Source organism: Argentina silus (genome assembly GCF_951799395.1).
Source record: "Argentina silus genome assembly, chromosome: 7".
Lineage (NCBI taxonomy): Eukaryota > Metazoa > Chordata > Actinopteri > Argentiniformes > Argentinidae > Argentina > Argentina silus.
In genome coordinates, this window is record NC_139661.1 from 16,101,711 (window position 1) to 16,118,285 (window position 16,575).

The window sequence follows — 16,575 nt, forward strand, 5'->3', positions numbered from 1 at the left end:
CCACTAATGTAAGATATTAATGATAGGGAGACAAATGTGTCAATTCATTATGATGTTACAGTAAAGTAAGTATGTGAAGAGCGCCGCGCGCGTTTCAAACCACAACTGCACCTCTGGGTCATGAATCATGAATTGAATGTCACCGTATATGAAGGTGGTTCCACGTCAACGTTGAAATGGATTAACGAATTAACGGATTATTTGGGATTTCTTACAGCGATGTTGTTATAGACTACGTATTGTTGTTGTTGTTTTTTTAACTTTTTAACGGTTTCACTTTTACTCGCTTTTCTATATTATTTGTGAACGAACCCGAGTCGTTTGTTTCCTCAAACTTTCAGGTAAGCTGACGCACCTGTACAACAGATGTGATGTACAGTAGCGGAAAAACTTGTATTTTAGTAGTCTACTGTACATGAATGGTAGGTCTGAATATTCGACCATTATTATTAACTATTTTGTTGCTCGCCCTATTTGAGAAAAAAAAATGTCCTGACCACAACAAGGCTGCAATAGCCTTCAGGGTTGTATAATAACATAATAGTGTATTTATTTACATTATTATTCTCCTTAAAGATACATTTTCATTTGTGGTTATGGCCTTTGTTATTACATATTTCATAAACGAGTGTTTCTCTGGAAACTATCCCATCAACCAGGAGATCTATTGTCTATGGTCAGGCAGGTGACAGCTTCCTGCATGTGGTGTGTGCCCTTGCAATGATGCAGGGGGCCAGGGAACAAAGCCCCATGGCCCTAGGGGGGGCCGCCAGCGAGGACGACATGGCGGAGGGGGACCTGGGGGACGGGATGGGCCAGAGACCAGGGGCAGCCTCCATAAGGAAGAACCTCCGGAGCAGGAGCAGGAGCAGGGGCCATGCAGTGGAGCTGCTGCCCAGGGCAGGGCTCTCAAAGAGGGGCAGCGAGGGAGGCGAAGCAGCCTTCACCTGGACGTCCTGCAGGGGGCTATACACAGTGTTCAGGCAGGAGCTAGAGGGGGAGCAGCCACCCCCTCGCTGGAGGGTCCGAGGATCAGGTAAGGAGGTCTTGGCGAAATAGACTTTTTCTTGCAAGCATGTCTCACATTTTCTTTTGTTATTGCTTCAAATGTTTCCCAGCCATGTTAAAGCTTGTGATGCCAAACTGTCTTATACTTTATGGATTTTGAGACTAAATGGCTGTCATGGACTACATTCACCCTTGGTTTCACCTCTGCAATCAAATGACCAATGTCTTGGTTAACTCTCATGTAATGGCTTTATGCCAAATCTCCTCTTAAAGGTAGGTTTAAGTCAAGTATTTTACCAAAAGCATAATTTATTGCCTTGTAGCCCTTAACATGAAAGTCAATGAGTGGTTTGTAAGATAGCTCTGTGATCCTCTAGGAAAATACAGGAATCCCACAACACACGCACGCACGCACACACACACACACACACACACACACACACACACACACACACACACACACACACACACACACACACACACACACACACACACACACACACACACACACACACACACACACACCATCAACACAGATCCTCTAGAACCATTGTCAGCCCATGTGGAAACCTTCTGTTTACTTAGTGTGTTGGCTTTGGTGTTGGAGGTGAAACTAGGACAACAGGCCAAACATCTGCCACCTATTTTCCTGTTGGCCACACACACACACACACACACACACACACACGCACACACACACACACACACACATTGCGATTATGTATTCCTTTTCTTTCATGTTCCAGAGTCCCTGTTTGACCTCTCCATCGAGGAGCTGAGAGTGAGACTACAGGAAGTGACAGAGGTGAGGAGGAAGGGTGAGGTCGTGTTGGGGTAGTTATGTGGGATCCTTGGGACGCCCCTACCCTCAACCTGACCCACAACCCTAACCCTAACCCAAACCTTTACCTTAACCATTTTAAATCTCAACTTCAATGGGGTGATAGTCAACTTCAATGGGGTGATAGTCAACTTCAATGGGGTGATAGTCAACTTCAATGGGGTGATAGTCAACTTCAATGGGGTCAGAGTCTGGCTGTCCCAAGCATCCCACTTAGCATTTATAGTACCGGTGTGTCTCAAAAGTAGCTTCCTTTCCTTGTCTCCTTTCCTTCATCTGCACTACTCTGAAAGAACTACACAGCTGAATGTAAAACCCCTGACAGTTACTGCCATATTGTTTATCCAATGAGCCTGTCCTCCGATTTCTACCTCCACCAGCCTCCCCTGCTGCAGATGATGGAGAGGGAGCTACTATTGAGATGCACTCTTTCTGTCACGTTAGTCATGTTACAATTCAAACATTAGATTCCATTCTAATAAGAGACTTTTTAAGAGTTCATGGCCACACAACCACCATGTAGTCTTTGCTATCAGTGATGAATCTGTTGATGGACAGCTGTCTTGTCCTATCCCGTCGTGACTTGTGTGGCAGGAGGCAGAGCTGCTGCGTTGTGAGCTGGAGGTTACACATCGTCACCTGGAAGGGAAACAGGAAGCTGTAAAGATTCTACAGGGACAGGTACACTCTCACCTGCACACCTGTATTGTGTCTACATACTCTCTCAGCTCTATTATGTCTATACCATACAATCTCTCAGAAAGTATATATATATATGTGTGTGTGTGTGTGTGTGTGTGTATATATATATATATATATATATACAGTATATGTTTGTGCATGTGTGTGTGTGTATGTCTATGCACTCTCAAACTCATTATACTGTGAACATAGTACTATATCACATTGTTGTCTGATACATAAACAAATACATTTCCAGCTGTACTGACCAGAAACAGTCAAAATTATGTTATTGTCTAATGTCAGTGGATTGGAAGAATCAAGAAAGATTATATAAATGTAATCATACTTTATTTTCCCTTCAAACTCACATAGTATGATATTACCCTGTGCCAAGGAGAATTTTCAGAGTGTTAAGTTTCTTCTGATACACATTTATCCTTTCATTTATCAAGGCTATCCTTGACAAAGCGACCACTCACACTAAGAGTCTGCTCCAGAAGAGCGAGGAGAGGACCAAGGCTCTGGAGAAGGTGACAGACTGACTGTTTGTTCCAGGGCTGTTGCACGAACAGCCTCAGGCAGCTCAAATAAAGGCTTGGTCTGTTTACCTTCAAATAATTACAGCCGAGCAGGGGAAGCTGGTGAAGGTAGAAATCGGAGGATGACCTCATTGTAATACATAGAATGGAATGGGGAATGGTGTCAAACCCCATGGGTTTGATACCATTCCTCATTCCATTCCTTGCATTACAATGAGCCAGTACTCACACGTTTGATATCATTTCTCATTCCATTCCATAAGCCCATCCTGCGATTCCTACCTCCACCAGACCCCTGCAGTCAAGTCACCTGGCTAATAGAGGTGTAGCCTCAGGCGAGTACTGCATGGTACTTCCTAGTACTCCCTAGTAAACCCAGTTTATCCACCTTTTTATTTTAGGGTTTACCCACCTGTTCTGCTAGGTCAGTGTCATTTGCATTAGAGTTTATCCATCTATTCAATCCTGTTTTATTTACCAATACATCCCTGAGGACTATACTGTATGTGTACAGAACAGGGGAGGCTGGTGGAGGTAGAAATCGGAGGACGGTCTCATTGTAATGCATTGAATGGAATGAGGTGCTTGATACCATTCCTCATTCCATTCCATGCATAACAATGAGTCGGTCCTTCTATCTCCACCAGCCTCCACTGGTACAGAAATAGGAAAACAAAGGCAAAGGAATCACCAGACTCACATTATGTAGCTGAGAGCTGTATGAGAGATGTGATGTTTTCTCAGTAAAATACATGTCTCCATTGCAGGAGGTGAATGCCCTGCAGTGGGAGATCACCTTTAACCAGGTGCAGTTCCAGAGCTTTCAGCAGTCCTGGGAGCAGAAGTATGACAGGTGTGGTGGATATCTTTGCCAAACCAAATGTGGTTCTTTTTTTAAATTAGTCTGGAGAGTCCTGTTTTGAGAGATGCGTTTAACGGAAACGTATGAATGATTGAAAAGTGAATAGGCCTACCTGCACAGGAATTTGCAACATAAGTCAGGATGTGGCCAAATGTGAGCTCAGGCTTCCGTTGGTTTAATTGGCTTGTCCTGACTCTCTGTACATGGTTCTGTGTTGTGATTGGTCTGCGTACCTGTGTGGGCAGGGTTTGCTGTGAGAACAAGGCCCTGAGTGACAGCCTGGAAGACAGAGTTCGGGAGGTACAGGAGCTGAGGTCAGAGAACGCTGGTAGGTGTGCCTAATATCTGTGCTCTAGTCCCAATCAGCCTCACAACAATTGAACTGTAAAATATTGTCTAGTAAGTGAAGTGTGTGTGTGTGTGTGTGTGTGTGTAGCTCTGAGTCAGCAGTGTCTGGAGCTTCTGGCCATGCTGAGTGTCAGAGAGCAGAAAACCTTTCAGGGGACCAAGCCTCCTTGCAGCCAGGGGAGTGAGGGAACAGTCCTGGAGGTGAGAGAGAGAGAGGTTATTTGAATTAATTTAGGTTACAGGTTAGATTACAACCTCATTTTAGTGAGCCTTAGGCCTGAGGTTGACAGTGAACGTCTGTCAGTCTTCAGTTGTCTGTTGTTCAGTCTGTCCATCCCCACAAGCATTGTTGTCATCTCTGTATCTCCTCCATGCTCCATGCCATAGCTGGCTGTGTTGGGGGCGTGCCAGTGTCCCAGTGTGAGGGAACCCTGCCCCTGTGCCAGGAGTGCTGCTGCCAGCCGGAAACAGATCCTCCAACTCAGACAGGAGGTAGGTTAGGGTACACCACACCACACCTGAACCCCTGGTGCTTTGTCTCAATTGTCTATATAATTGAGACAATTGTATGAGCTGACATTGTATGACAATTATATGAGCTGTTTTGAAAATAAACTGTCAGTGTAGCTCTAACCCTCATGTTAACTTACCCAAACCCTCAAGTGTAAATATGAACGTTTGTTTAGGCTTATCAGCTTATTGTGTGTGTGTGTGTGTTGTGTGTGTTGTGTGTGTGTGTGTGTGTTTGTGTGTTTGTGTAGCTGGATGCCCAGCGTAGGAGGAGGGACGAGGCGTTGATGGTGGCGGACGCGTTCCGTATCGCCTTCGAACAGCAGCTCAAGAGGCGGAGCGACCACTTCCTGCTTATGGCCGAGACGGACAGACAGAAGTCCCATCCACACAAGCCAGAAGGAGGTGTGGCCTAAATTACATCACATGACACATTATATTAGTGAAAAATGTACAGTATAGTCAGCATTAAAAAATATATCACTCAGTGATGCTACCTTTTCACCTATGAAGCAAATCTTTTGGGCCACAGTAGGTAGACCTTCTCAGACTATAGGGATAAGATAACATCTCTCAGGGTGTAAGCTGAGATGAAGCACATTTGTATGTATGTATATCAAATGCTGATCGATTGTTGAAGTATTCTATTCTATTGTCTTCCAGGTAGTGATAAGACAACATTTCTCAGCGTGGCTCAGAGACTCCGAGGGCTGCTGCCGTCCAGCGCCGTGGGCAAGATCTCAGATGACCCTACAGAGACTCTGCACAAGCTCCTGGATCTGGTCTGTACTGGCCTCATCTGGCCTGTATTGGCCTCATCTGACTTGTCCTGGCCTCATCTGGCCTGTACTGAACCCAATACCCTCATGTATACAGTATCATCAAACAATATTGAATAGTCCAGATATTAGAGAAGGATTTATACTGAACGCTCTTCTATACTGTATCAATGGAGGCTGGTGGACATGTAAATTGGCATGGGAAGTTTATACCAGTGGAGGGAGAAATCAGAGGACGGGCTCATTGTACAATTGTCTGTTGCTCAAAGGCCTATTGGCCGAACTTGGCTCACCCACTGATGGTTTCCCTTTGCTCATTGGTTCTCTCCCTCTGCAGTTGAATGATAAAGAGGAAGCACTGGCGCATCAGCGGAAGGTGAGCCTCATGCTAGGCCACAGTGTGACGGAGATGGAGAGACGACTGCAGACAGACTCCAGGCTGCAGACGGAGATGCAGGACACGGGACAGGACTGTGCAGCTTCAGGCACAGACAGTTCCAACCACCTCCAGCAGGGGGTAGGAGAGCACCCGTGTCAAGGTGCAGCATCATTATTGGACTGCTCGGAATTCCAACACTCCAAGATCCAAGAGGCCAAAACAGAGGCCACAGAGCCCCAGATACAGTGCCTCTCTCTGGGCCAGCCACTCACAGAGAGAGGGATAAATGACAAGGGTTGTGGAAAAGAAGAGGGCTGTGGAACATGTTCATAAGTTGCCTAACCTAAGAGACTAACCCCATTAGTTAGTTTGTCCTGTTAGTTTGTCCCGTCCTGTTATCCGATCGCGTATCTGCCTCATATGATACATGATCAATAATGATATGCTTATGTGACTGAAAGCACATATTTAGAATGCAACATTTCTTGAGGTTATGATAAGAGATTTTACCACCAGCCTAATCAATGAACAATGAAGCCTTGTATTCAGTTCATGTAGTTTTTAGTTTTGTCATACAAATATTATAAATTATGTATCCATATAAATGTTTGTGCCAATGATAATGGTTCTTATGATATGACACCATGTATTTATTAAAACGACGCTTTGGGTTATGTGCATAGTTTTCTACCTCTTGTGACTGATGAAGCAAGCGCTGCAGACTGGTTGTCAGTCAGAACTACATATCCCACAAACCAGTGCGACGAAAGCACTGCAGAAGAAGAAACCTGTCAAAACATTTCACAAGCACTGCTGCTACTACCTCACGTTGAATGGGTGTTATAAACAAAACTAGTTTATATATTAGCCCACCTCGTTTGTTCCGTGCTCGTGTTATTGCTATTATTTTGACTGGGAGCCTAACATTATGCGTCATCTTGAAATTGAACCCTAAAACACTAACTACTGTCACAGGTAAGTTAGGCTAACAAACTAGCTACTTTGTTAGCCGTCACTGAAAACACCGCTCTAGATTGTTACAATGCGTATACTATCTTGTCCATTGCATTTAACACTAGTCAAACATCTATGACTATCATCTCCAATTCTGTAGTTTTACTTTGTCCCGATAAGCACTAGTGTGTATAGTGTGTGTGTAGTGTGTGTGTGTGTGTGTGTATATGTATTTTTGTTTGGGGGCTGTGAGGGGCTGTGAGTCACACCCTGTCTGTCTGTCTCTAGAACCGATGAGTGACCAGACGCTGGAGTATTTTCTCCGCCAGGGGACAATATCCCGGAAGGATGCTGCTGATATTGAATGGGCCCATGCTGCCAACAGCAAGTCCAAAGTCACTGAGGCCCTCAATAGTAAGTCCTGGAGAGAATTGTTCAGTTTTGCTTTAGGAATATGTTTTAAATTATAGAATATATGATATAAGTCAGTGTTATTTATCTGGTTGTGAATTGCAATTTGGTAAAATGTTACTTGTTACATTCCATTGGTTTCTTATTCTATGCCTTTATGTTCAATGCATAAACCAAGGTTCCGCGCACATGATTGAAGCTGACATCCTTATGAGGGGCCACGACCCTAAAGAGCCAATCATGGCACATCCTCCTGAGACTGACAGCGATATCACCTTGCGTGATTGGCTGAAAGAGGTTGTGGCATCACACAAGGGGATAAAGCTAGACTTCAAAAGGTAACCTAACTTCCTCAACATCTGTCAACTTTACAGTACGGAGAGTCGTACAGTCAAAACAACAAATATATATTTCATAGTGAAATCAGTGTTACCTCTTGTAAACCTCATGTTTTGACCTGTGAAGTGCTCTGGGTATGTGATAGAAGCGCTTTACAAAGAAAATGCATTATTATTATTATTATTATTATTATTATTGTTTTCCAACACAGCCTACAAGCGGTGGCACCATCCATGGCATTATTAGAGGAGGTCCGGACCCAGTTGCGTGGTCCGGTATGGATCAATGCTGACATCCTCCCGGGCCCGGGAGGCAAGGCCACTCCCCTCGACCCGCGAGCATTCCTGGATACGGTGGGTCCCGGTTCCCAAGGCAACGTGCTCTCCCTCGGCTGGACCACAGGCTGGGCTGCAGACACGGAGAACCCAGGTGACTCAGAACCGATAGTTCGCCCACTTTTTCACCTACTTGTTGATATGTCACCCAAATGACACATGTCCCTTTAGCTTAAAAGTAGTGTATAGACCAGGAGTGACACCATCTGCAATGAGCCATTCATCACTCTGCTGAAGTATTACAGCAACCAAACAGTTAACAGCCTTTTGGTTTCTGTAGGAACAGACCCATCATAAAGGGTGTCACTCACTACTGGCCTGTAGACTACTTTTAAGGTAAGACGATTATTAACAAATTAGGAAATTTTAGAGAACTATCTCTTTACGTGTCATGTGAAAACAAACACTTGATCTAAATGTCAAGTGTATTGTGACCCTGCATGAAATGCATTTTTAAACTCATACTCACTAATAAACTTGAAAACCTGGTTAGGCGGCTATGGTTTCATCTGTCTCGACTGTCCTTGACCTTCTCATCCCCTCACCTCCATGTGTCCCAGGGTACAGCTGGGAGATGGTGCGTGAGATGGAGGAAGTGTGTAGGACCCTGAAGCAGCCAGTCACCTTCCCCGTCCGAGCCGCCCTCCTGGCCCAGTCCTTCTCACAGCTGCACTGGCTGCTTCAGCAGTCAGACAGGTACTGTATAGCTCCCCTTAATGAAGGAAATGGCTCTGTTGGTCAGGTAGGCCTCACATCTGAGGAATACAATCTTGACACTATTGAGCTGAGCTGAGCTGGGCCGGGCAGAGCTATGCTGTGCTGGCCTAGTTACTCATCCACCATAGTTGATGTTACAATGCTGGAAAGAACACTATTAAAAGAAAATATCTGAGCCAGCACAGTACGGCTTGGGTCGGCAAAATAGTGTGAAAATGGTATTACTGTACAGCCTGGATTGGCTAGATAGTGCAGATGTATACGTCAACTAGCTCTAGCTGGCTTAATCCCGTCTCAGAAGGACAAAGCTCCTTCTCCTCCATCTGTTTCTCTCTCTCTATCCATCTGTTGTCCTCTTCACTCTATCCTCTGTGTGTGATGGTGCAAGTTAATGTGTCCTTCACTATGACATGATGGATAGAGGCCTGGCCTGTCTGGGCTGCAGGTGGTGTGTTGTGGTGGAAAACACAGCTTGAGCTCAAAAGTGCTTCATATTCACAACTTCACTGAAAAGCTGTGGCATGCTGTCAGAACCGTTGAAATAGAATAGAATGTGTTGAATTATAATTCTATGGTCATAGCTCTGCCACTCGGTCATCTTCCTATTGGCCTCTATATCCCAACTGAGTTTTATTTTTTTGTTGTATTATTTTGCACAAAAAGGACAGTTGAAAGACAAACAAACCCATAAAGGCTTATAAGAGAACCTTACCACCTGTCTTTTGTTTGTTTGCACAAACAATACAGCACATTGTCTCTCTCTTCCATTGACCTGGTGAATAGCATTCATGATAGAACCTTGATATGGTGTTAGCTGTTGAATAATCTAATCTCCCACTTGTTTGTACTATACTGCTATGTGCCTGATCTGGCGTGCTCTGATCCCTCCTTCAGGTACAGTCTCACGGTGTGGACAGGCCAGAGCGACGTGTTGGCTGTGGGGGACCTGCTGACCTATAGGAGAGACCTGGACAAAACCAGGGTCTACTACGACCTGCTGGACTCTCAGAGGTCAGAGTTCAGCAGACTACCTGGCTACTCCTAAAAGGACAACCACAGAATAGTCCCCCTGAAAGAACACAAACTAGTTGGAGAGGAATTTTCCATGCCTGACTTAGTCTCACTAAAAACCAAGAAGACTAGCGATTCTGAGATTATACCTGACTTTACTTTTGCGTGGAGATACACAGCGTTATTAAACTGTCAGAAAGAGAGGAATGATTCATAGGTTTTTGTCCAAGGTTTATTCATACAGTAACTGCAAGACAATGCAAAGTAACCTACCATAGCTGAGACTGACGAACATTCAGAGGTGATGTACAATGGAAATGTTGCCATTGGCAACTGGAATTCTGTGCTTACATTGAATCGGGACCACAGTAGATTGTGTTCTGTTTGAAAGGTGATTTCACCTTGGACCTTTTGTAAAAACGTTAAGACATTTTTGCAGGTAAATGAACTGCGTTTCAATAAGATGTTGCTGTATGTGATGTTATGAATAGAAAACCGAAACAATGGCCTTTCGGTCATATGGTACAAAAGCGTTGTTAAGGAAAATGTAAGAATTAATTTCCCTGATCCGTTTTCTCTTCAGGGAACTCAACATGCATTAGGCAACACAACAATAACCTCATTGACAAGTGTACAAAAACAACTTTCTCCATTACTGTACAGTTTGTCATCTAGGATGAGATCATGGATTGGATGTTCTCTAAACTTCTTGGAAATAAATTACTCAACACAAATTGACAAATAAACAGGACGTAGTGTAACACACATTAAATACGTTTCCAACAAATGGGGAAGATTGCTCCTCATCAACGAGAATCCTGATTGTCACGTTAGCCCCCTCCCCTAGTGAGATTGATCTGAGATAGTCACCCCTGGAAGAATGTCCTTTGTCACTGATTGTCATTTTTGTCAGTGTATTCCTTCATTCCCCCTCCTTTGAAGAGCAAATCATATCTTGAGTCAAGTCCTCAGAAATCATAGGACTCATGGCCTTCTTTCCCTGACTCCAACATTTATTAAAAGCACCTCTCACTCACGTCACATGGCCTTCAATAAGTGCTACTATTGGATTGCTCGCTTGAGGCATCAAACAGAGATTGATTTATCAATCGAAGGGGTGCTCAGCATGGTCCATCAAAAGGTTATCAGAGGTTGTGATTTTCCACTCTATGCTCTGTTCCACGATGTTCATGTATTCTGTAGAGCAGTATCACACAAGTAGCTTAGCCTTGAAACACACCGAATGACATACCAGCTGATGATTTTATGGTTACATAGCAACACATTCCCTCCTAAAGACCTCTTAACCCCCACTACCCCCGTGTACAAGTTTCTCTCCTGTTAATAAAAACAAAACAAAAAAAATCCTAGCATTGATTACTTTATTATCTTCTGATGACTGATGGATAGATGATTCACTTACTTAAACAAATGTATTTGTTGTAAGTCGCTTTGGATAAATTTTAGCGTCTGCTAAATGCCATGAATGTAAATGTAATGCATTAGAAGCGATAGTTGCACACAGTTAGTCTCACACAGTCAGTCCCGCATGCAGTGTACACTAGCTTCTTTAGTGGCCGAAAAGTTCCTCAAAGTTGACCGGTTGTTTTATCTGCTCGGTCTGCATGGAGTGGAGTGGCGCCTCAAAAGCGTCTTCTTGGCCATCAGGTCCCTGGGGAAGGAGGGGGCGCAAGGGACAAGGGGCTTCGGCCCAGCAACACCCCCATTTAAGGTCTTAGTGCTTCCACTCAAGGAGCAGGTGGAGGTAGGACTGACCCCGATATCGGGTATAGGTGCGTGGGGGTTGAGTGGGGGTAGGTACCCAGGCCGGGTGTGGGAGATGTGATCCAGAAGCAGGGCACCTGAGCCTCTGCGCTCCAGCGCCGCAGGGCCCCTCCTCTGGACGGCACTCTCCAGAGACTCCCTGGAGCCCGATAGGGTGGAGGATCGACTGGAGACCAGTTTACGTTTCTCCGCCCCCCCAACGCCCCTGGTGCTGTCCTCAGGGTGATGGCTGCCGAACTGCGGGTCTCTGGTCGGGGAGCCCGGTTGAGAAGCCCCGGGGGAACCAGAACCACCAGCTCCAAAGGACAGACCCTGGTGGTCCCTGAAGCCCCGGTGGGGGCTCCCGGGCTGGGGAGAGACATTGGTAGAGCACCCTTGAGGAGGGGTGCGGAGCTGGATCTCCAAGGGAGACATGCAGCAGGACACGGGGGTGTAGTGCAGGCGCTCCTCCAGGTCCGGGGGCGGGGGCACGTTGAGGTACTGCTTGGTCAGCTGACGTCCGGAGGGCAGCTTGTCCGTGGTGATGATGATGACCTCCTTTCCCTTGGCCTTGCAGGCGTCCAGAAGAACCCGCAGGACCTCCTTGTCACTCGCGTTTACAGCATAGACCAGGGCTGAGGACCCCGAGTGGTCCTCCAGGCTTGGGTCAGCACCACTGCCCAGCAGCAGGGACAGCACTTGGGCCCCAGCCTGCTCAAGGCAGGCATGCATCAGAGCTGTCTTCCCGCTCTTGTCCTGGATGTTTGGGTCGGCACTGCTCTCCAATAAGTACCTGTTAGAGACAGATAACATGAAATACTGTATTACCCTGCAATAGACTTTATGTTCCTTTTGATGTCTTTGCTTTTTATGAGCCACGTTTAATCAAATTCCTAACAACCTTGGTTGGTATGGCAATAAAATACAGCAATAAAGTTGAATTTGAGCTGTAACCTCACAGACAAGTGAACAAGGCTGGCTGTTATGCAATAAAATAATACAAATATTGAACTTTAATGGTGCAGTTTCTGTCGTCTACAGTATCTGAGGGTACTGAGTTTTTCCACTTAACCTGGCTGTGCTGAAGTTGACTAATAGGTGAAAAGCCAAGTCGATGATCGTGTCAGGTTGTAATTTAATTGGAACGTCCCTACAACTTTTGGCCGTAACACTAAACAGTGATGCCAACATCATAGTTAATAGTCTACATACATACCGAACCATCTTGTGTTTGGGCACGCTCTGTGCGTCGGTGTGGCGCGTCTTGCAGGCCACCATCAGGGGCGTCTCGCCACGTTCGTTGCTCTCGTTGATGTAGGCCCCGCCCTCCAGAAGTAGGCGTGTCAGACGTAGACGGCTCAGGTAGACGGCCTTCAGGAGAGAGTTTCCGTCTGTCCGCACCTCCGTGGCGTCCTCCATGGCCGGGTTGCTGGTGATGCTAATGCAGATACTGACTGAGGTGATTAGAGGGTCATCAGCAGGTGTGTGTGTGTGTGTGTGTGTGTGTGTGTGTGTGTGTGTGTGTGTGTGTGTGTGTGTGTGTGTGTGTGTGTGTGTGTGTGTGTGTGTGTGTGTGTGTGTGTGTGTGTGTGTGTGTGTGCGCGTGTCTGCACCTTTGTTGAAGCCCTGCAAAAATACAGATGAAGAGATGAGAGTTTAGTTCAGTCTTTATTATCCCAGAAGGGAAATGTAGCTTGTGTTACCGAATATAATTCATTGACAGTATACTGTAGATTGACAACAGGAATTGACGTTCCATGACTGTGTTTTGTTTTCAGTGTGAGATCTTTATTGATATGATGCTATGTTTCAAAAACAACATGTTAAGATGTTAAACACATTAAAATACCATTCCTCATACCATTCCATGCATTACAATGAGCCCATCCTCCGAATTCTACCTCCACCAGCCTCCACTGCCCTGGAGCTGTTAATACAGTCTTAGATTCACACAGTCTTCACCTTCTCCTTACTCCTACAGTGTCTCATCTAATGCTAAGGTGAAGTACAGAGACATGATTATTAATGGCCAGGGAGACATGCTTTTAAGTGATGCTTTTAATTTCAAGGTGTAATGAGATTTGAATGGTAATCAGGGGTTATATAAAACACCTACTCGCTAATCAACCAACGCGTGGCGTGCCTTTTCTGCCTTTCGCTCCTGGACCATCAGACACTCTCAGACACTCAATAGATGGATGCTGTGTTATGCAACATTGACGCCTGCTGAAAGCCCCAATGCACATCCATGCTTAACTCTGGAGGAGCAGATGGAGACAGGGGCAGAGAGAGAGAAAGACAGAGAGAGGGCCAGAGGGATAAAGACAGAGAGAGAGAGAGAGAGGGGGGGGGGGGGGGGGGCAGAGGGAGAGGGGGGGGGGGGTGCGGTGAAAGTGATAGAAAATAGAGTTGTGTAATTGGCATCAAACTGAAGATAGCGCCAATGCTGAGACTCTATAGAGGGTCTGAAAAGGAACATCAAGTCCTCACTCCATAGAGAACTGTATGCAGTTCTAAAGCCTATTGTCCACTTGGCCTTCTGTTTACATTGTCCTACTGTGAGTGCGTGCGTGCGTGCATGCGTGCGTGAGTGACTGTCACTACTGTGTGTGTGTGTGTGTGAGATTTGTTATTTCAGCAGGTAAAATGTGCATGGGAGGACAGATAGATAGATAGATAGATAGATAGATAGATAGATAGATTGATAGAGAGATAGATAGATAGATAGATAGATAGATAGATAGATAGATAGATAGATAGATACAAGGCCTTCTAAAAGAACATATTCTAGCTCCAATCTTTGTCAGGCTGCCTGTATAAGAGTGCAAGGTTAGTGTCTGGAGTGTGGTCTGTCAAGAGATGCACGGAAGCTCTGAGGACCAAGGACATTATTGTTGTGAAACAGTGTAAAGTGTCCCAATTCTCTACACTCATCCTGAAGCGTGGGTGTGTGTGCTTCCCACAAGGCTTTAAAAGGAGAGGGCTGTTGTTAGATTTATTTTTCTGAAACCTACGCTGACACCTATCAAATGTTTTTTGTGTTTTTTTTTATCCATTTTGGGCAGTGAACATTTCGGCAAAAGGGTGGACAATTAGGACTCCACCAGCACCCAGACTGACAAACACACACACACACACACACACACACACACACACACACACAGGTTTATCAGTAATTATAAAGTTCCTGTGGGTGTGTGGTTAATCTGGAGAGACCTGTTGCCTGTTGGAGACACAAAGACACAGTAGAGTGTTGGTTTAGAGGGAGTTACTGTACTGTAGACTGTGTGGTTCTGTTTACACACGGCAGGTGGTCGGAGCTGTCCTTAGCCAATGGTGCCACCTCTTGTGACGAGAGCTCTGTAGGGTGGCATTTAAACTCCTGTTTGAGGTGTGTGTGTGTGTGTGTGTGTGTGTGTGTGTGTGTGTGTGTGTGTGTGTGTGTGTGTGTGTGTGTGTGTGTGTGTGTGTGTGTGTGTGTGTGTGTGTGTGTGTGTGTGTGTGTGTGTGTGTGTGTGTGTGTGTGTGTGTGTGTGTGTGTGTGTGTGAGGGCTCAGTCCTGGCCTTCAAGCAGCGCCAGTACAGAGAGAATACCTGATGATAGCCCTCAATGGCATGAGAGAAGAACATTTCAATCCATTTGGTATTTTTAGGGGCGGGTGGCAAATACACATACAGAGTTAAGACAGCAAAGATATTCTGTCAGCTATACTTATGAAAATGTAATTGATCCAAACCGCTAGGCAATTCCAAAGGAAAGTGATGTGAAATTTGAAAACAGTTTCAGTTTCACACATTCATCACTGCCAAAATAGTACCCCTTTAAATGGTACATTAGTATGCACAAGCCTTTGTGTCATTGTATGTCATCATGGGAACTGATAAAAAGGAATGAATTCAGATTCCGTCAAGGGGGTGGAAATATACCCAGAGATGCGAGGTCAAATAAACCACTTATCACGCTCTGGCAGATCTAATATTCATGAGCGATATTGCAATATGCAATTTGCAAAATGCGAGGCTGATCCTCATCTTACTCGACACACACACACACACACACACACACACACACACACACACACACACACACACACACACACACACACACACACACACACCAAAGACACACCACCAAACCCAACATAGATCCACTTTAGATTGTTTATCAAAAGACGTGGATGAGGAAGCTCAGGATGGACCGAGGTGGTTTTATGGCATATCAGTGAGATAAAATATAAAGTACACACCTGACACCTGCTTTTCTCTTTGCACACACATTCAAAAGCTTATAATGACTGTAGCGCACAGACAGGCGGCCTCTCAGAACAAGACTGGCTGTTACGTCATAAAAGAATACAAATATTGGACTTTAATGGACATTTGAGGCTATTCAGTACGGATAACTGCATTTCAGTCTTATAGGGTGAACATCATGTTTTACCACAAACAGAGTATCATCATCTACTTAAAGTTATACAATGTATGGTTTTATGGGCAATATAGTACTGTTGTTATCTCTGTTGGACATTCATAAATACAGTGTTTCTGTTGCTCTATAAACACACTCAAAGAGGTCCAATTTAACACAATTGTTTGCGCCACCCTTCCATCTCCCCTTCAAGGGAGTGTTTTTACAATTTGCATTTAGAAAGGTGGTCATTGTAAACAAAACATTTACATAAATACTAGATACCAGACACTTGCGTTCAACGCAATCATGAAATGTCTGCCCCTCTCCTCTCTTTGCACCCTGCCATGTCAACATTTTACCATCATCAGTAATCATGACTCAGTTTGTGTCCATATCTGTCACACAGATTTTTCGGCAAAAGGTTTAGCCACTTCAGTGTAGACTGGTCGAAGTGAACCAGTCATCAGTCAACCAAAGTGAACCAGTCATCAGTCAACCAAAGTGAATCAGCTGAAAGCAACAGACATGCACAGAATAGAAAGACAAAAAGACACACTTGCGTGCACACACACACACACACACACACACACACACACACATTTTGTTTCTTACTTTTGTTGCAGTATACATATCATAGTCAAACGTTAGAGTTAACACTGCTTTGAAACTTTAGGTCTCTGTCA

The 16,575-nt window shown here is 45.0% G+C and overlaps 3 protein-coding genes across 5 annotated transcripts; 2 read left to right on the plus strand and 1 right to left on the minus strand.

Moving 5' to 3' along the window:
• Positions 1 to 132: 132 nt before the first annotated feature.
• Positions 133 to 6,615, plus strand: ccdc125 (coiled-coil domain containing 125). 2 transcript variants are annotated; one of them, XM_083673919.1, is made up of 12 exons: positions 133 to 341; positions 682 to 1,036; positions 1,755 to 1,813; positions 2,444 to 2,530; positions 2,986 to 3,063; positions 3,840 to 3,925; positions 4,180 to 4,262; positions 4,371 to 4,483; positions 4,670 to 4,774; positions 5,044 to 5,197; positions 5,456 to 5,574; positions 5,909 to 6,615. In XM_083673919.1, exons 2-12 carry the CDS (start codon positions 721 to 723, stop codon positions 6,281 to 6,283), a joined length of 1,575 nt encoding a protein of 524 aa, XP_083530045.1. In that variant the 5' UTR covers positions 133 to 341; positions 682 to 720; the 3' UTR covers positions 6,284 to 6,615. The 2 variants fall into 2 exon arrangements, with proteins under 2 accessions (XP_083530045.1, XP_083530046.1); XM_083673920.1 differs by having other exon boundaries at positions 730 to 1,036.
• A 113-nt stretch (positions 6,616 to 6,728) lies between these two features.
• fam151b (family with sequence similarity 151 member B) lies at positions 6,729 to 11,044 on the plus strand. 2 transcript variants are annotated; one of them, XM_083673925.1, is made up of 6 exons: positions 6,729 to 6,925; positions 7,193 to 7,318; positions 7,494 to 7,653; positions 7,866 to 8,007; positions 8,564 to 8,685; positions 9,601 to 11,044. In XM_083673925.1, exons 1-6 carry the CDS (start codon positions 6,784 to 6,786, stop codon positions 9,749 to 9,751), a joined length of 843 nt encoding a protein of 280 aa, XP_083530051.1. In that variant the 5' UTR covers positions 6,729 to 6,783; the 3' UTR covers positions 9,752 to 11,044. The 2 variants fall into 2 exon arrangements, with proteins under 2 accessions (XP_083530051.1, XP_083530050.1); XM_083673924.1 differs by having other exon boundaries at positions 6,731 to 6,925; positions 7,866 to 8,083; positions 8,550 to 8,685; positions 9,601 to 11,040.
• A 243-nt stretch (positions 11,045 to 11,287) lies between these two features.
• Positions 11,288 to 12,906, minus strand: ankrd34bb (ankyrin repeat domain 34Bb; the record flags this gene model as incomplete). Its single annotated transcript, XM_083673967.1, is given in 3 exon segments — positions 11,288 to 11,350; positions 11,353 to 12,274; positions 12,698 to 12,906. Coding segments are annotated over 3 exon segments (1,188 nt in total). The 5' UTR covers positions 12,901 to 12,906.
• Between the last annotated feature and the right edge of the window lie 3,669 nt (positions 12,907 to 16,575).